General features: G+C 42.0%; 1 protein-coding gene across 9 annotated transcripts in view; it reads right to left on the minus strand.

Annotated features, from left to right (window-relative positions):
* Positions 1-20,740, minus strand: part of KLF7 (KLF transcription factor 7) — a 295,552-nt gene that overhangs the window by 45,648 nt on the left and 229,164 nt on the right. For 8 of the 9 annotated variants that reach the window (XR_007134073.1, XR_007134072.1, XM_047773340.1 and 5 more), the window contains one exon: positions 7,189-7,819. Coding sequence is in view for 7 of the 9 variants with exons in the window: in XM_047773340.1 (XP_047629296.1) it covers positions 7,189-7,819 (631 nt within the window). In the remaining 2 variants the exon portion in view is untranslated. The remainder of the gene's footprint in view (positions 1-7,188; positions 7,820-20,740) is intronic. The other variant, XM_047773346.1, reaches the window with a different exon arrangement.

Raw genomic sequence — 20,740 nt, forward strand, 5'->3', positions numbered from 1 at the left:
TGTTATACTCTGATATTTTTACAAAAGTGGGCCTTAAGGAAAGGACCTTACCAAGTGCTCCTGACCACTGACACTATTGCAAACCTAGAAAGCATTGAACCTTGGGTACACATCTCATGGCTGAAGAAGGCTCCACCTGACATCTGGCCCTAGGCAAACTCTGAAGACCTACAAATGAAAGTGACTAAGAGAAGTAGCCGACATCAAGGTAGACTGATTCTACCCAGGATGCTGGATCAAGATCTCACACTTTAAACGTAAACAACCTTTCTACCTGTCTTTCTGTCCTTTACTGTGACCTTGACCTAGAAAGACAACCCCATCATCCATAACCCCCAGGATGTTACTAAGAGGGGTAACCTTTTAGACTGTTGGATTTGTCATTAAAAACGCCGACCTGTCCCTAATGCTAGGGAACCCTGGTCCTCTTTGTGACCCATTTTTCCTCTATTCCTAATATCTGAAAGCTACAACTCAACTCCAATTAGAAATCACTTACAAGATCAGATTTTTATGGCCAGAACATCTGTGCCTTGTTTTTACCTTTCTCAAATTATAGATGTACTGTCCAACAGACACAATACAGACAAACCATACTACATTTGTACCTCTATGTTCTTATGATGGCCTAAATCAGATCTTACCCCAATCATGAAAATATCTTGCTAGCAGTATCCATCTTTGCAAGGAATTTAAAAGAAATTTTTATTTCAGACTAGGAAATTTAATTCTCAAATGTACTGAAAACCTAACTGGTCCCCAGCTTGAATGGGCAAATGCAATGATCCCTGCAAATGAATCCCTCAACAGTGCCACCTTAGTGGGAATATTCTGTGCCCTGACATGACTAATCTTTGTCTGTGGTGATCATCATTCTCCTTGGGCTTATGAATGCCTAGATAGCTGGCACATAACCACGCAATGCCTCCTAGATTATCTAATGTGCCTCTAACTGTCCACAATCAAACTGAGACACCTCATTGGTCAACTCCCCTGATTTACACGGTCAAGTTAGAAGGGACCTATCAGAAGGCATTCAGGATTCAGGATGTGCTTTCTTTGGCAGGTCCCTACTTCCCTGGTTAGGAATAAGTACAAATGAGACTATGATCAGGAACCTTCTTTAACTCTTGAAAGTACTGCAGAATCCACCATGAAAAATCCTTAGACTCTCTGACCAAGATTGTTCTTGATAATGATAGTCTTGATTATCCTTTAGTTGAACATGCAGGTGTCTGTGCTGTGTCCAACACCACTGGTTGCATCCTGATTAACATTTCTAGGGAATCTGAAACTCCTCTACATATAATCACTGAACAAGCTACTTGGCTTTAAAAAGTGACTCCTTAGAGTGCCCATCGTGGCTCAGTGGTTGACGAATCCAACTAGGAACCATGAGGTTTTGGGTTTGATCCCTGGCTCGCTCAGTGGGTTAAGGATCTGGTGTTGCAGTGAGCTGTGGTATAGGTCGCAGACGCAGCTTGGATCCAGCATTGCTGTGGCTCTGATATAGACCAGTGGCTACAGCTCTTATTAGACCCCTAGCCTGGGAACCTCCATATACCGCGGGAGCGGCCCTCAAAAGGCAAAAAGACAAAAAATAAATAAAAATAAAAATAAACAAATAAAAAGTGACTCCTTCAACAAGGTCTTTCTTTGATGTATTTGATTTTGATTGGTTGGGGTCTTGGGGACCATGGCTCTAAAGTACATGGGAATTATCTTGCTTATAATAAGCAAAGTAGTCTCCCTGGTGTGCTTTAAATGCATGTTTGTAGCCACTAACTACTAAAGCAAGTGATCTCCCTAAGACCAACTGAAAAAGTAGAAACCTTAAGTCAACCTATGAATAGAATCAGAATTAGCAAAAACTGCGAGATTCTTAGAGCAATAGCTGGGAGTGGCACTGATGCCTTAAATGTTGATCACATCTCTCAGGCTAAGAGTCTGATCAAAAGCAGAGAATTGTTTAAAAAGAGATAACTGGCCCAAAATGGAATCACTTGAGTTAAGCTCTATTTCACCAAACTGAAACTTAAAATTTAATATAGGTTCAGCTTCCCCCAGGAATAGAATCTTAAACCAGTCCATCTGGAATTACCTGGTCAGCACTAGTGAGGTGATCTGCCCAATAGACCCCTGCCATTCTCTAAAGGAAGGTGACCTTGCCACAAACAATCAGCTCTTTGCTGGTATAACTTCCCTGTCCAGCCCCCTTCTGCCTATAAAAGTCTTTCATTTTGTACGGCTCTTCAGAGCTCCTTTCTATTTGCTAGGTGAGATGCTGCCCAATTCATGAATCATCAAATACAGCCACCAAGATCTTTAAAATTTACTCAGTTGAATTTTGTTTCTTAATACTCTGAACAATGCCTGGCACATAGCAAGTGTTTATAAATATTTGTTGAATAAGTAAAATAAATTGTATTTCAAACTTTAAAACACTTTCATTATATGTATACAATAATCACATGTGTTTATCTTTTAAACACTACATTCATCTTTTTGCTTATAATATTTTAGTCACCTTTCTATTTAAAAACAATTTCCCTAAATCCTAATTAAACTTAGAGATTGTGCTTCAGCTTGATTCATTGTTGACCTGCCCCAATGCAGACATAAAATTCTAAGTAAAACTGCATACTCATTTTATTTTTTTCAACCTGAAAAGCATACCTTTATATACTTCAGTGAAAAATATAGGATGTCCTTTTCACCATCCCTGGATTAGGCTAAAAGGAATCCCAGTCTACAGAGAGAGTCTTCTAAGGATATACAAGAACACGGCCTCTTTTCTCCCTCCTCTGTGACCAACCACCAAAGATTTCATTGCTGGCCTTTGTGCTGACTTTACCAACATGACTCACTCTTAACAGTGTAAATGTGGGCATGCTTTGATAGGAATTTCCAAATTAGCAAAGTCTGTCCACTTAACACAAAGCACCATTTCAATCGCAGCCTTTTTTTTTTCTTCATTTACTCAGAAGTGATCTAGACGAAATGTGGAAAATTATTTTCTCTTTTTGAATAGAAACTACTAACACTTTAACAAACGGATTTTTGCTGAAAATAAACAACATCAAGGATTTTTTAAAAAAACTGGAGGTGAAGGACTTCCCCACATCAAGATATAAGGATTGCTTAGCTGTCTCCAACAAGATGAATAACACGATGAACATAATGGTTGGATTATTGAGAAAGACAAATATATTACACAAAAACCAGAATACAGAGTGGGAGAGAAGGGTCTGTGATGGCTTGGCTGCTAAAGGACATTTTTACGCTCATACCAGCACTAAGTGCTCTTCCCAATGAATAAACCATATGTCCATTTTTATATGCTTCCTTTCACTGAGATTCTAATTCACAATATTCGCTTTGTGCCGGTCCCTGCCTCATCTTCTGCCACCCCCAGCCTGGTCCCCCCCACATCCCTCACTTCACCTCCTTGGGCAACCCGTATTTATGCCTAGCTACCAACTTGAACATCTGCTACCTGAAAAAAAGAAAAATCACCTCATTGCCCAACATCCTCTAAGGCAAAAAGTTTGAAGGATTCAGCATCCTTAAAAAAAAAAAAAAAGCCCCAGAAGCGGGGGGTGGGGTGGGGTGGGGGGTGGGGGGGCAGTGAGGAAGCGGCATACCTTCTCCAGCTCAGTAAATTCTATCTATATAAAGAATAAATGAATAACACTTTAAAAAATTCTTCAAGGCAAGCAGATCCATGTTACCAACAACGTATTGTCTTTCCTCATGCATAGATGGAGACCCACACATTTTATTTCATTTCTGCAAGTGGGTCTCTTTTTCAATGTATTACCATATAGAAGAGATAGGGTGTGTGTGTGTGTGTGTGTGTGTATACACACACACAGACATATATATATATAACTCTAGAGAACAAAACGCCAATATTTCTCTTTCTCCTGGATGGTTTTCTCTCTCTCTTTTTTTAATGTCTCATAATGCTTCCACAGCTGAAAGATAAGAAAATATTTTCACTGAATTAAAGCGAGCCCAGTGTTAAAACAGCTTGCCTGAATCCAACCAGAGCCCATTTTTCTAAACATCATTTCAACATTTGGTCAGCAGTTCTCCCCACCCCACTCACTTCCATCAGTGGACTAGTCTCCGACCTGAATTCCCATCACCATATCACCTTTGCCCTCGAGCTTTTACGAGTCCACTTCCTTGATATGTTTGCACCTAATTGGATTCCATCCCTTCATGCTTTTTTCATTATTCTTAGTTCATCCACACTACATAAATTATCACTTTTGTTTTCAGTTCCCCATGTGCTCCCTTCACACTAATTCCAAATAAATACTTCTGATTCTCATCCATTTAATTCAAATGAATTCAGATTCCCTCTCCCCATCTTCCATCCCCACCTTTACCTCCCTTCCTGTCTGTTTCTTAGAGCACCGACTTTTCCCTCCACGCTCGGCTCTGCAGAAGGTTTTACTGGCAAAAGGCTACTGCTGCCTATGTTGTTTTAGGAAAGCCATGCTCTACATTTCTGCTAACTTCAATGGGCAGCGCCTGCATGTCCAATTTCACCCTCCGTGACTAATGTGTCCAGGCATCATCACCTCCCACACTGAAATTATGGAAGTGAGGAAAGAAAAGCTTCTTGCTGTTTGGTGGTATTTAACTTTAAGTAGTTTATTTCTAGTTTACATAAAGCTGTTTTTTCACAAAATCCATGCTAATCAATATCATCTGAAATAGTCACAATTCTACCAACCCTGTCTTTAATGACCTCTTACCATCTGCCAAGTATGATACCTACATTCATTTACCCTTCTAAACAATCCAGGCAGTAAACATGATTATCACTGTTTTGAGGAAACTGAGGCTCAGAGAAGATAAATCACTTATCCAGATGATAAGTCTAGGAAATGATAGAGCCAGAATTCAAACCCAGGTCTCCCTGACTGCAAAGCCCTTCTCTTAACCACTCTGCAGGGCTGCCTTTCTAATAACGCATAGTGCCTTCTTAGGTAAATTCCCCACAGGGAGGAGTCTTTCCACTTTCAGCAATTATAAAGCAAGTGGTTGCAGGTGCTAGGAAACCCTAAGAAGCTCCACCTTGATAATCACTCTGGGTGGACAAAGCCCAAAAAACAAAGCACAAAATAATGCACCACTCCTAAGAGTTATCCTTCTAGTGCATCCATTGGAAAGAAGGGATAGAAAATGAAGAAAATGCTCTGGACGCTCCATCCCCCATCCCCCGCCCCACCCCCCACCCCACTGCCAAAAAAGAATCTTTGCTTCTCCAGAGCTGCCCAGCTTCCACACTAGGCAGGACATAGCCTGTTTTCAGGTCAATAATTCGTAAATGTGCTCATAACCATGAATTCCACACCTCCAACAAAGCTCAACCATCTCGCCTCATCCTGCCTTCTCTGGTTTCCTGGGGGAAACAGGAGATGAGTCATGGCCGAAGCCTGAGAGCACTGCAATGTCTTCTCATTACTCTACTCATTGACTTGAGAAAGAAAGAAATGTAAATAAAAATGACCTTCGGGATGATATCGGGGAGGAAAAAAAAAAAAGCTGACAATAGCAAGGAGCTTTTGCCTTGGTATCTGAGAACTGGAGGACTCAAACCCAAACACCAATGGGAGCCAAAAGCGGGACCCCCAACCTGAGCCACAGGTTCACAGGTCATGATAGGAGACCTTCTATGAATCAGCGAGGGCCACATGGGAAAGTAAGTTCAGAATTAGAGAACATGCCTAAGTCCTGTGCTGCGAGGAAGCAACGTCTGCTCTCATCCTCCCACGGGAGCACCTCTGAGGCTCAAGATGGTGATGGCTTCTAGTCACGTATTATGCATTCCTACCTCAGGAGACTTCCTCTGTCCTGCACAAAGACACTTCACAGACCACCTTCCCCCAGACTGAGAAGGGCCTTACGAGCTGGATTGTTTGGCAGATGTGGAAAATGAGGCCACCAGAGAGGTAAAGGGCTGTGCTCAAGGTCACAAAGCTCTTTAGTGACCATGTTAGAGCTAGAACCCAGGTTTTCCTAATTTTCCAGGCAATGAATTTTGCATGGCACACTTCCTTGGTGGCACCATCCACAAACCACCACAGAGCAGCGAGCCTGAAAAGAAGTCTTACTGTCACATCTCCTAGCTCAGAAGACCTCTCCTAGATACCTGTTTCTCCTTGACCACACTCTGATTCTTCTGCTTATACTTTGGGAGCTTTTCCCTGCTCAGCTTGCACTGTGCACACAGGATGCAAAAACCAAGCCCGCAATACACTGTTGGGGCCTCATTTAAAAACCACCAGTGTCAGTAATTGCTCCTCCAATGCTAACCCCAAGAAGAGATGCCAGACCTAAGCATCCAACTCAAAACAGAGAACAAAGACTAGATTCAAGGAAAATGCTAATCTCACCTTTTTCTCTGTAAAACCCACTCTTCTATATGATCCCATTGCTCCTAAGATCAAGATGATTCCTGGGAGTCGCCACAGAAGTCCTGAGTAAAATATACAGTCCCCACTGGTCCCCACTGCCCTTACCACACACATAGCAATGTAATCACTTTAGCATCTTCTCAGTAACAAGCTCATTAAAAAGCAATTCTGCCATCTCTCCATAAAGCACGCGCCAGAGAACAATGCAAAAGAGGAGATGCCAATTAATTACAGAATGATCACATCTAATGAACTCTGAAACCCTCCTGCTGTTGGTGACTTTGATGAAAAATCAGGGATGCTGGAAAAAGAGTGAATAAGGACACCCTGGCTACCTTGTTCCACCGTGAATTCTTTCAAATGTATGTCCTCAGATTCCAGTGTTGATCAAAAGCACAGAATTATACTCATAAAACAATGCAAAGTGTCAGGAAAGCGACAAGCGCATAGATCACATACAGCTTTGAGTCACACCACCAGAGCCCTTGCTCAGCAATGTCGGATTCTACACTGTGGTTGGCATTGCCTCTGAAAGTATCTCACAGCCCACGAGTGACAAAGCCATGTTCTGTGCCCGGGACATCTGGAGACCTTAAGAGAGCCACCCTGCTTCCCCACCCAGGCCCTCCTGCCTCTCTGCCTGCACCTCCTAGTTGTCATGGATGTCACTTCTCGGAGCAGAGAGAAGCCCTTCCCACCACGCGGCTAAAGGAGGAAAAAGAAGAAACCACGTGCGGCCAACTTGTACCACTACCTGTGTGAGTCCTCTGGTGGGCCTTTAAGTGGGAGCTTTTTGTATAAACTTTCCGGCACCCGTTAAACTGACAGCGGTGAACCCTCTTCTTGTTTTCGGGGCATGCCTCAGCCCCTACCCCTCCTTGTTCGCTGTCGCTCTGTCCACTCTTAACTGTCCCAGCTGCCGCCACGGCTGCCGCTGCTGTTGCCACCCCTCCCACCTTCACTGAGCTGAGCGCAGCCTTCTTGGCCACCAGTTTCAACGTCACTGTGCCATCCACGGCTGAGAGAGTCTGTGAGGTTTTGACCAGATGGCGGCTGAGCTCAGGGGACGACGGGGGCGTTAATGAGGTCACTGCGTTGAGCTGGGCCTGGTTGACGGCCGTGTAGCTGTCGAGAGAAGAGCTGGTTGGCTGGAGGCTGAGGCAGGTCTCAGATAGCAACTTGTCCCGAGAGAGCAAAATGTCCACTGCCGAGCTCTTCTCACAGATGGTGGCTTCCACGGGGAGCAGCAGGGGGTCTAAGCGCCGGAAGCTTTCCTCGATGCACGGGGGAGGAGAGGCGTGGAGGAAACAGTCCAGGTCCTCACCGAAGGTCTCCGAGATCCTCCTGGGCTCCGTCTGCAGGTAGCGTTCCAATTCAAGGCATGTCTGCAGAGGGCAAGGAGGGAGGGAGAGAAACGGCCATCAGAAGCAGAGAACACCACGACACCACGTGTCGACAGGCAGAGGAAGAAGACACAGCAAGGAGCAGAGACTATTTCATGGCTCGTTATCTGAAATTCTCTTGTGGAAAGGTCTGACCTTGTTATTTTCTCCCTAGACACTTCTGAAGAGTTCACAGGGGTCACATCACACAAGTTCAACTACTACAGTTGGGGAACTAGAAAGCCAGAAGGGCTATCTCACACCATCAAGTTCCTCGAGAACATTCAATATTAAAATGATCTCGTAATTCCCGTCGTGTCTCAGCGGAAACAAATGTGACTAGTATCTATGAGGATGTAGGTTCAATTCCTGGCCTCGCTCAGTGGGATAGGGATCCGGTGTTGCCATGAACTGTGGTGTAGGTCGCTGACTCAGCTTGGATCTGGCATTGCTGTGGCTGTGGTGTAGGCCAGAGGCTACAGCTCTGATTCGACCCCTAGCCTGGGAATCTCCATATGCTGCAGGTTTGGGCATAAAATAGACCAAAAAAAAAAATTTTTTTTTTTTTTTGTCTTTTTGCTATTTCTTTGGGCCGCTCCCGCGGCATATGGAGATTCCCAGGCTAGGGGTCTAATTGGAGCTATAGCCATCAGCCTACACCAGAGCCACAGCAACACGGGATCCGAGCCACGTCTGCAACCTACACCACAGCTCACGGCAACGCCGGATTGTTAACCCACTGAGCAAGGGCAGGGACCGAACCCGCAACCTTATGGTTCCTAGTTGGATTCGTTAACCACTGCGCCATGACGGGAACTCCCAAAAAATTTTTTTAAATGTAAAAATAAAAATGAGCTCATGCCCCACAATCCAACTCAGCAGGTGAGACACTCTAAGCCTTCCTAGTAATTCCCATGTAAGCAAAAAGCAAATAGAATCATACAAGGTTTTCCCACCAAGATAAGACTCCTCACAGTCGAACCTCATTTTTGCAAACACACTTTAGCAAGTCACAAAAACAAGTCAATTTTACAACTTGCCCTGAAGATTAAATGGTGCCCACCCAAACTAAGACACAAATTTAGCAAACACTAAGGCCTGCCTTGTGAATGGATTCCCTAACCAGCAGGAGTGGACACTGTTCTAAAGAACGCCTCTTCTAAAACCTTTGACATGCAAGACAAAACCCCTGTTGTTTACCGCAAGTTATTCGAAATACGATTGCTACATATTGTGTGGCAAGGAGCATGAGTCCCATTGCAATAGTTTGACATCTATGACTATGTGATAAAAATAAGTTCAAACACAGCTATTTATTTGAATTGTTAAAGACACAATTTCAATATAAAGTTTCACCTGGTAAAGAAATAAGAAAAAAAACCCAAAAAGTCCAGTTGCAACACATCTTCATCCACCATAGTCATAAGGCTTTGAAAGACGGTAGAAACATTTTCATGGCACAAGTGGATATTTAGGTTTGTAACCTAAAAGCACCTTTCACTTGAAAATCCTACTCTTTCAGAATCTGGTAGAAACCATGGTGCTAACATATACCATCAGTTCAATTTGCTCTAACTTCTGGGCTTCAACAAAGAAACACTGATGGTGAATTTAAAGTATGCTACCTCCTAATTTTCTGCCTCCGTAGAGCTTCTATGTTTTCAGCCAGTGTTCTGATTCTAGGCTCTTATTCTGTTAAGAATATCTTTTAATGATATACCGAATTGCGGTGTATCTGTCAAGGATTTTATTTTGGTGACATTTCGAAAGATTGGTTTTTAATCAGCCTTCAGGTAAAAAAAAAAAAAAAACTGCTTTACTGAATAAGAAAAGAAGATTTTTAAAGATGAATCACCTTTGGGTCTCAATGTTGATTTTTAATAGTATAAACTAATGAATGGTTCCAATCTTCATTCAACAGTCATATCACAAGTGTTCATTCGACTACTGTGTTCATAGCAAGGCGCAAGACTTTCTATGTGTTAGAAGACAGAGTAGCAGGAGTTCCCATCATGGCTCAGTGGTTAACAAATCCGACCAGGAACCAAGAGGTTGTGGGTTTGATCCCTGGCCTTGCTCAGTGGGTTAAGGATCTGGCGTTGCCATGAGCTATGGTGTAGGTTGCAGATATGGCTCCAATCCGGAGTTGCTGTGGCTGTGGCATAGGCCAGTGGCTACAGCTCTGATTAGACCCCTAGCCTTGGAACCTCCATATGCTGTGGAAGCAGCCCAAGAAAATGGCAAAAAGACAAAAAAGATCAAAAAAAAAAAAAAAGACAGAGTAACACATCTGTTCAGTGTAGGTACAGAATAAAGAATTACAAGCTAAAAATTACATGAAGCAAAGGGATAACAAATAACATAAGAATAAAGTATGTTGCAAACTTCTTAGAGGATGAGTGGACAGTGGATTCTATATAATATGGAGGTATTTAATCAATGAAAGTTTATTGGAAAAGTAACTTCGATTCTATTTCACTTATTGATTAGATAATAGCTCTTGCTGAGTAGCTTTACATCACTTCATATTTGAAACTAATACTACCACCTTCTCAGGTCTAGAAATTTACCTTATTCTTATTTGCCCCTTTTCTGAATTCTATGTTTCAAAGATTTCCCCTTTCCTTTTTCCAAATTATTGCTAGAAATTATCATTTAGTTCTTTCCAATATTGAAATCCTCAGTCTTATCCCTAGCCAATTCACTTCTGAATTATAATACCCCTGAAACCTCCCGTCTATTTTTAAATAATCATCTACCAAGCACGGTTTCTGGTACCCATCAAGTACATAATGTCTACCTAACAAAGATAAAATTAACCTTACACTACTATTTTGATCATTCTGTTCTACTCTAATCTACAAAAGCCATCTGGTGACCCTAATCTGGACTAGGCTGAGGCTAGCAATCCTAGAAATGGCCACTAATACATGTCTTCTGGAACATAATTATAATGCTCTTTTAGCTTGGCCCAAAAAGCAGAACTAGATCTTTAAGACACAGATATGTTCCAGGTAGTCAGCTGAATCATGGGTTATAAGAGGTCCTTGAGGCAGTTCCCTGCCTCACACACAAGGACCATTTCACACCCACGGTCACCAGTGTCTATAGATAGAGCTTTAATATGTCATGTCCTCTTACATAGTTTGTAGCTCAGAATTTCTAAAGTCACTAAGAAATTGTTGTGATTGTTAGGAAGCTCAGATCTTTTCATGTTCAGAGTTCTGAGGAACTGAGATATTTCAAATGCATTTACACACTCTACAGGGGAGATTAAAAAATAACCTACCCAGTATGGCCTAGTTTGAGTCTCAGAACACATGACCCACACTGATGATCTAAGGATGGAGAGATACTTCCCATTACTCAAATGTGGGGAAATCTGGACCATTTAAGAGAGGCTATCATTTACAGTCTTAATACAGGGCATTCTTATTCCACCTGAGTTAGAGAAACGTAAGTGCCCATCAGAATGTGCTGGATAGTCCTCTAAAATCACTATGGAATATTTCTACCTGGAGAAGCCCACTTCTTATAATATCTGCTGGTGATGAAGCTTAGACAGAGAAGATATGGTCAATCAGAAACTCATCAGGAGTGCTAAAGATTAAAATGTTAAGGACGAGAAGGATTTCAATGTTAGGCTATTTCCAAGCAAAAGAGACAGTTTATCTCCAATGTTTATTAAAAAATAATGACAAGAACCCCTTAAGAAATGCCTGTGATGTTTAACTGGAATTTAAGGTATCAGTATTTACTCAAAGATTTTAATGCATAGACACACAGAGGCATACATAAAAATAGATGTGTATATGCATGTATATGTATATACACATGTATTTCCTAGCTCTGTCAATGAGGAGTCTATAAGCAAAGACACCTTAGTAGCAGTGAGCACACCTGGCACAAAGATCTTGGTTTCTAAATATCATTATACATACCACTAAATATAAAATAGATAACCAGAAGGACCTACTATATAGCATAGGAAACTATACTTAGTATTTTGCAATAACCTATAAGGGAAAAGAATCTGAAAAATAATGTGTATGTATGTATAACTGAATCTCTTATGCTATAAACACCTGAAACTAACACAACATTGCAAATCAACTATACTTCAATTAAAAAAAAAAAAGAAACTATACTTCATTATTCAATAAAGGGAACTGGAGCACCTTGGAGAAATAACTGACTGAGAATTAGAGGCAAAGAAAATAAAGATGAGCCTAGAATAACTTGTGGTACGAGAAGGTAAGTTAATGCACATTAAGTGATGGAGGTATGTCAAAAAGACTCATGAGCCAACCTGATGGAGCTCTCAAAGCTCAAATCATTTGAGCAACAAAAATAAATAATGATAATAACAGATTATAATCCATGGAATAAAACTAATATCTATGAATTCACAGTGACATAAATAAATGGTTGAATAAACCAGTGGAGGAGATTGATGGAAACAGAAAACTGCCATTAGTCAAACAACAAAGTAATAATAACTATATGTAAGAATCACCAATGGATGTTAAAATTAATAGATGAGGCTATGATGAGAAACAAGGTATTTTCCTAGTCTCAAAGTATCCCCTCAATAAGATATTTAATAATTACAAACACAAAACTAGTGATTTTACAGTAGAGAAACCTGGCATGCGCCACCTTAACCATACGATGAAATTTAGCAGCATATTGATATATTCCCCTGACATGCCAGGCTGAAAAGGACACATTAATCTGTTCCACTCTTGCCAAAAAGCATATAACCTCAATCTAATCATGAGAAAACTACATACCAATACAAACTGAGGGCCATTCTACAAAATCACTGGCCAGTATTCTTTAAATGTATCAAGGTCATGAAGAACAAAGGAAGATTAAGAAGCTGTCTCAGCCGGGAGGAAACTAAGATTAGACAACTAAATGCAATGGATTCCTGCTGGGATCCCGGATGAAAAAGGACATCAGTAGGAAAAATAATGTAATTCAAATAAAGTGTATGCATTAGTTAATGGTATTTTATCAATGTTAATTTCTTGCTCTAATATCTGTACTATGGTCATATAACATTAGGGAAAGCTGGGAAAAGTGTATACAGGAACTCTATGTACTATTTTTGCAACTCTTCTGTAAGTCTAAATAATTAGAGAGAGAGAGAAAAGAAATACCCATCAGCACACTAGGATTGTCTCCAGGTTGCAAATTTCAATACAGAGTTCAAATGTTTGTCTGCCCACCAAAACCAAATTGGAGTTGGCAGATGTCAATGTAATGACATAAATCATGGCTGTCTGGGTACCTCACCCTGGAGAAACGAGGCTTTCCTCAGCCTGGCCAAACAACATAACTTAAGGCTTGAGCCACTGGCTCAAGAAATATGTGAGAAGTTTGGTCATATGTGGGCATGATAACCAAGGTCACCAAATGGCTCTTGTTCAACCTGTCCTTATCTCACCATAATTTACATGAAACTTGCCAGTCAGGATTGCACTTTTGCCATTTCCCCTAAAACCTTCCCCTGAAGGGTTTCCCTCACTTATTTTTCCTCTCCTTACTTGCTCTCAAGCCCATATGCTTGACAAAGTCTCTCCTTTTCTCTCCCACTAATTCTTTTATTCAAAGTTCAGCATGAAGTCTCTCTCCAGAAGCACTGTCTAGAAAAAATAGTTAAGAAAATATGCTGACTGTCAAGTGCTGAAAGACACCTCTCCTCAATCCTAGACAATTAAACAGTATCTCCCAAATGAATCTAAGAGTCCATAAATTAATTAGTGGTATGTCTGGTTTATTAAGATCATGATCTCCTTAAAAACAATGATCATACTGCTAGTATCATATAGGTCTCAAAAACAAAAATAATCTTTTAGAGCTAAATTCTACCTCTGTGGTATTAATGGGCGATACATCCAAATGTCTGAAGTGGGAGTAGTTCTAAGAATGTTTTAAAAAATGAGCTAGAATCACCTCACCTAACCTCCACCCATCACCAGCACTATAACCATACCCATATTTCGTTGGGGCAGACTCTAGTCCAGGCACCTCAATTCCACCCCTTTAAACCCAAGTGTTTTTAAAAAACAAAAATTCTAGTTAGTTTTTTTTTTTCCCCCGTGTCTTTTAATTTGAACATAAGACAAAGCCATTGGTCCAATATTCTTGCCACCACTCAATAACTACGTCTTATGAGCAATGTTTGGAGTCTTTGGATCCATGTAGACATGAGTTAGTGAGTCAAAACAGAAATAAAAGTAATTGAATTTTGATAATGATTTCTTTCTGGAATAGTATAGAGTCACTGAAATAAAATGTCACCTACTACTACCTATGTTTATAATCAATGGTCAGTCATTTGCATTCCCTTTAGCCAGCTGCCCTTCATTCCAAGCATCCCATCTATTTTCACTCACCTTAAAGAGCCAAGAGTTAAAAGTACAAAGAGATAAAACAAATCGGGAAAGAGTACAGATATAAAAATATGGGGAAATACAGTGTCCTCCTTCATGGAAATTTACAAAGTCTGCTTCTTTTGAGAGCAGACCCTGACCTGATGTTATTGATATTGACGATGATGAAGATGATGCTTCTGGCAAGGAAGGGGTGACCTTGGTTCCCAGAAAGAATGCTTACCCAGGTAATTGCACACACAGGTGAATTGTACTTGGCTGCCCATGGGAGCCCCTTCCTGACATTTATTATGTGTGGTTTTGTCACGTGCTATTAACCATGGTGCCACAATCCCCAAACAGTCTGAAGTACAGCAACAGGGAAACAGAATCCCTTACCTTTCTCCTGTGAGTGTTCCAAAGCTTAATTACTTTTCTGTGCTTTGAAATCATCACACGTGTCCCAGAATGGAAATTCGAAGTGACACAAAACAACCTTCTGATAGTAGGGTAATTTGGATTTCTTTTGTAAAGCAATCTTCTAAAATACTCATTCTTTCTAACATATTATTAACTATGCTCACATTTCACACTTTTTAGCAAAATCTTTATTCTTCTGACTCCTAAAACCAACTTGAAAACTCTATAGGATTGCAAAGGATGCTATTCATGGGAACTTTGTGATTTTTTTTTTTCTCCTTCAAAGGATACTATGATGTAATGGTTCTGACACATTTTTAGTCTTTTAAAATAAGGTCAGAGTTGAAAGATGGGAAAGGAAGTGGAAAGCATGGGCAGAGAGTTTTGGTACCATTTTTCTCAGGGGTTGAAGGAGGGGAAGGACGCATCCTCGTGACTGAGAAGCCCAGTGGGTTTCAACATTTCAAAGCAGGTTTGAGGAGAATAAAACACTGAACCTAACTCATGACAGAGAGGATGTATCAACTGGTGACAAGAATCACACTTGTAAGACCTGGAAAGTGATTTCTATGAAGATTTTAAACAAATATTCACTTTTGCTTGACTTTTATTGCCAGAAAATATTAGGGTGGAAGGTTATTTAAGAGAGAATAAATTTTGTCTAAAAATTGGAGGTAAGCAAGTATATGGTATGAGCGAAAATCTCATTGCATTTTTTAGCTATTAGGTTAAAAGAAAAAAAAAACAAAAACCCCACATCAATAGCACACCCCAGAGGTACAACAACATTACACATCGCTGTCAGAACTGCTGAACACCACGAAATGACCACAGCACTGTAGCCAGCGTAAGAGCACATTCCTTCCCACTGTTCCTCACATCAGCTGGCTGCTGGAGCTGAAACCAAATTAAATTTTTCCCTCCAGTAACGTGTATATTCTGAGAGACAATGCTGTGAAAATTAACTGAATTCTACACAAATATGAAAGTTGGGAAATTTCTACCCAAATCTCTTCAGCGTTTCTCCACCCCAAAACTATTTTAAACATGCAAAGAAAATATTTGTTGTATATTTTTCCTTGGGGAGGCTGAGGAGGAAGGAGACAAGATTAAAGGCCTAGGGAGAGGATGATGTCTTTGAAATAAGTAGCCTCAAATACCCCTTTCATCTCCCATGGATTCCTTCATTGCAGCGCATTAAAAAAAACAAAACAAAACAAAACAAAAAAACAACAACCTCCCCCTAAACAACTCAAATCCAAATTAAGCGTTGCGTTTTAAAGTCATGTAACTTGGCAGAGTTGGAGCCCAGTCTTCTGCTGTTTGTGGTGGGGTTTTTTTTGGTTTTGGGGGGTTTTTGTGTGTGTGTGTGTTTTGTTTTGTTTTGTTTTTTGCTTTTTAGGGCCACACCCATTGCATATGGAGGTTCTCAGGCTACAGGTCTTATCAGAGCTATAGCTGCCATCTTATGCCACAGCCACAGTCACAGCCACGCCAGATCTGAGCCGTGTCTGCGACCTGCACCACAGCTCATGGCAACATCGGATCCTTAACCCACTAAGCAAGGCCAGGGATCGAACCCACAACCTCATGATTCCTAGTTGGATTTGTTTACACTGAGCCCTGACAGGAACTCCTCTTCTGCTCTTTGAAGGAATGCATGGGGTCCCCCATACTTCCAACAACTTGGAAAAGCATTTTCCTCCTTCACAGTGTCTATGATCCTTAATTAAGTGTCCACTAGGGATAAGGTAGACAAAAGACCCTTCTACCTCAGCTCAGGGTTATTTTTCCATATGTTATTTCTCAGAATATATTAAGTCTACTGCTCTGGCCTCTACCCACAATGACTGCACCTAATCCCCATCAGCCCTTAAGGAGAGTCACTCGCTATAACTTGGCCACTGGACTGTAACTATATTCAACTTCTGAGAGGTGGCGAGATACCACTGCTTACTACAGTTGCGTCGCATAAGATGCCTGGGTCCACTATCACCTTATCTCCCAAAGAAGCCTCAGTTTAGCCTGACACACACTGGAGGAAATCCCAGTTGTTACCTTATAGAATGAAAACAAGTTTCATTAGTGTCTCTGATTTGGTCATTCCACTTTCACAGACAAAATAAAATCTATGTCCTAGTAGTCAATGAAAAAATCATCCTACACTAGAGCGAAGACCTAGATCTGGGCTGAAAGTGTGGTTTAAGAAAGAGAAAAAAAATGCAGAAGAGACATCCCTGGAGGAAAAACCCATTTCCTCTAGGGATGGAGAGCACCAACTAGATCTTGCTTGGGAAAGAGGGCACCCCGTCCCAGTGGCTCACGAGAACCCAAGGACTTGGGAGAGGAGCGATGCTGCCCAAGAACAATGATCCTGACAGTTGTTCAGCTTCACCATTAATTTTCCATAAAGAGCAGTTTTTGAGACGAGGGCTTGTGTCAGAAGGGGCCTGATGCTTCGGAAACCTGTAATTATTCCTGGTTCCCCACCCCCCACAGCCTCTGCACCTGTGTCAGTTCAAGGCACCAGCTGGCCATGTCTTGCCTCCTGCCTCTTAAAGGGGTGGGCTGGGATGGGGGGTAGGGGCAGGGGGGCTGGGGGGGGGGGTTTGAGGGTGGGGGCTGGGCAGGGGAGCCTTCATGGAAAACCCAGACTCACATGACTTGCCTCTTCTTCCAAAATATAAAAACAAAACAAAAATTTTAAACTCACCCGTCTCATCCCTTCCCCCAACGGGTCTTGCCAAAGGAAACAAATAAACATTAATTGGCTAGAGAGCCTTCATTCAAACCAAAATTACTGAAAAACACAGTAACAGGGAAAGGTCTGACAAGGGGTTATTAATCCTGTTTTACAACCTGCTCTTGTTCACCCTCCACCCGCTCCCGTTAACTCTGCACGCGCACACACACACACACACACCCGCCCCAAACTCCCTGGGCCCCTCTGCACTGAGTGGCCAGGACGGGAACATGCCGAACCCATGACATCATCTCCCCTTCCTCTCCCAAATCACTTGCACAGGCTGACTCAGGCTACTGGTTTTTTTTGTTTTTGTTTTTGTTTTTTAAAGCAAGCTCATTTCACTGACTTCCTTCTGGCACGCTGTTATATCCTTCTCAGTTGGGTTAAACATACCCTTCCTCTGCTGTCCATAAAAAAATACATATACATGTATGGCTGCTTTTTTACCCCAAAGCAAGTTTCTCACATGTACAATGTACACTACACACACACACACAACTTCTCTCTCTCTCTCACACACAAACCCAGTCGAAGCTTGAATTTCCCAAGAACAACAGGTTCATATCCCATTGGGGCCCTCAGTGGCAGATGCAATTTAGTGGCTGGTGATCACAGAGAATATTTTCAAAACCAAGAGAGTTTTCAAGGACTTCCACTGTGGAATGTTAAAGACAATGTTGGGGCCCTAAGAGGAATGTTTGTTCTACTCCTCAGGCTGCAAAAAATGACAGCCAAAAACATAATGAGACCAAGCCCTAAGCCGCTTTTCCTGATATAGATGGTTGCACATTTACTTAATTAATTTCAGGTACTTGGAATCAACTTCCCAAAATATTTAAGGGGGCTGCATGGATGTGCCACTGTGCTGCCCACCACAGTTGAGGAAACTGGCCCTGTGTGTACACTGAGAGGCAGAAGAGAGGGACTTATGGGACAGACCGCTTGTTGGAAGGTGGTCCTTGGTCACTCTTCACAGGGACCTCAGGGCCTCGCTCATGAAGCCCCACACACTCACTAATCCAAATTTATAGGATACTATGAAACTAATTCTCTGGTTCCCCACAGACATCAGCCTCACCAGCATTTAAATGTAATCTTCACTAGAACGTGGGTTCCTCAAAACACCTGGTCCTATTTTTGACCCATGGCCTGACTCAAGAATTTGTCTTATTGAATGAATGAATGAATGAATGAATGAAGCAACTCAAAACACTTCGGTCCAAACGACAACACATTTGATCACAATTTTGGTCAGGCATGGGTCCCAGAAAATGATGACAGCCAAAAATGCTTCCTTCTTTACCAAAAGAATATCAGAAACAGGAGTTCCTGTCGTGGCTCAGTGGTTAATGAATCCGACTGGGAACCATGAGGTTGCGGGTTCAATCCCTGGCCTTGCTCAGTGGGTTAAGGATCCGGCGTTGCCGTGGGCTGTGGTGTAGGTTGCAGACTCGGCTCGGATTCCGTGTTGCTGTGGCTCTGGAGGAGGCCGGCGGCTACAGCTGCGATTGGACCCCTAGCCTGGGAACCTCCATATGCCACAGGAGTGGCCCAAGAAATGGCAAAAAGACAAAAAAAAAAAAAAAGATTATCAGAAACAATGCGTATGCATGCATTACCAACAACAGTCCTTGGACGATTCAGCGGTATTTAATATTTAATTACAGGTGATTTTACTTGTCTCTTCAATGCTTTCCATTAAAACAAAACAAAACAAAACAAAAAACAACTTTAACTGCTTACTGTCTGACACACCCAGCATTCCCAAATAAGAGGCACATTTAGATTCCTAAAAGGCCACAGGGCAGCCCTTTGTGGGAAGTAAAACCATTTTCTCATCCCAGAGAGCATCCCTCTCCCTTCTGCCACTTCATCTTTTCTCCTGTGGCCTCCAGAAACCACCAGAAGAGAAGCAATACACACAAGCAATCAAATTGCTATTTTCAACGCTCACTTATTATTGGTAGAAAGAACATGGTCTGGGGAATCAAGTTCAATGCCTCCCTTTCCAACACCGCCTCTCCCTCTTCCCCCTAACTCCTCAACCTGAGCAGGGAGTTCATTTCCTTCGCTGCAAAATGGGTGGACTGTACTCTCAAAGATGCCTTCCAGCTCAAAGTTCTTGCTGACAACCCTTCAATGGCCTGCCATCACGCTTGTTTCCTGGCCATGGCAAATCAGACCCTACATGAACGGGTCTTGCTTTCCTCAGTTCTTACCCCTCCCCTATTCACACACACAGTGCCTGCCATTCCTGCACCCCAGAATTCAGAGCCGCCAGGTCACAGCACACCTAATTTCTTTTCTTATATTATGTTTTGGTTTAACTGCCACCTATTCAGAGATTCCTTTGATCTGCCTAGATAAAACTCACCCAAACAACCTCTTCATTCTCCATCAGACCACCTCCTTTTATTTGCCCTGTAGTTACTTACCAAGCCCTAAAAAGACCTAAATTATCTGTGTACATGTCTACTGTCTATCTTTCCCTACTGTTGGGGAAGTTCCAGAAGAGTAGGGACCTAGTCTTATGCGCCAAGGAATCTCTAGCACCCAGCACAGGGCCTGGAAAAGGCATCCAAACATACTCATTTAATGGGTAAATCAATCAATGAAGCCATTAGTCAATCCCAAATTCCAGAGAGGATGTTAGCTGGTCTCTCCCATCAGGAAATGGATTCTAAAATGTCTACCTTATTAGGTCAAAGGGCTGCATCAACGTTTCTCCTCTGTTCATGGTTTAGCATGGAGAAGGTCCTCATGATTCATCCTCAACAGACTGAGGAAAATGGAGCCTCTTCTCAGGACACAGGGTTCTCACATCTGCCCATTTCAAACAGATGCCAAGAAAGCGTTTCTTCTCAGGAGTTGGTACCGCATCATCTATGGTTCAGATGAAAAAAAGCCACCCTCTCCTGGCCTCCGTGCCAGGTTTATTCACTGGTGCCCTGAAGTTCAACTACTCTGTATCATTTCTACCATCCCTGAGAAAGGCACCTCTGGCCACTGGCCCCCAAAGCACCTGAGGGTCACATCCATTTGGTCTCCAATGCTGGCATCCCCACATACACCAGTTCTTCAATGGAAGAGTGCATTCACATCTCGCGGTGAGCAAGGACCCATGTTTTCTGTCACCCTAAACAGACCCATACTCCACTTATACATATGAGGTCCTTGACATTCCTGTTCTGGCCCGTTCTGGGGACTTTTCCATAAATTCCTAAACACAAAGCATTTCATTCCTCTCCATTCCCTTTACGAATTTTACATAAAAAGATATTTCTTCTGAGAGGTGCTATTTATTTCAGGATCATTATTTCACAGATACAGAGCCCTCAAACACTGAGCCTGGAAGTAAGCCAAAATCCAATTAAGAGG

Source organism: Phacochoerus africanus, chromosome 3 (assembly GCF_016906955.1).
Source record: "Phacochoerus africanus isolate WHEZ1 chromosome 3, ROS_Pafr_v1, whole genome shotgun sequence".
Classification (NCBI taxonomy): domain Eukaryota; kingdom Metazoa; phylum Chordata; class Mammalia; order Artiodactyla; family Suidae; genus Phacochoerus; species Phacochoerus africanus.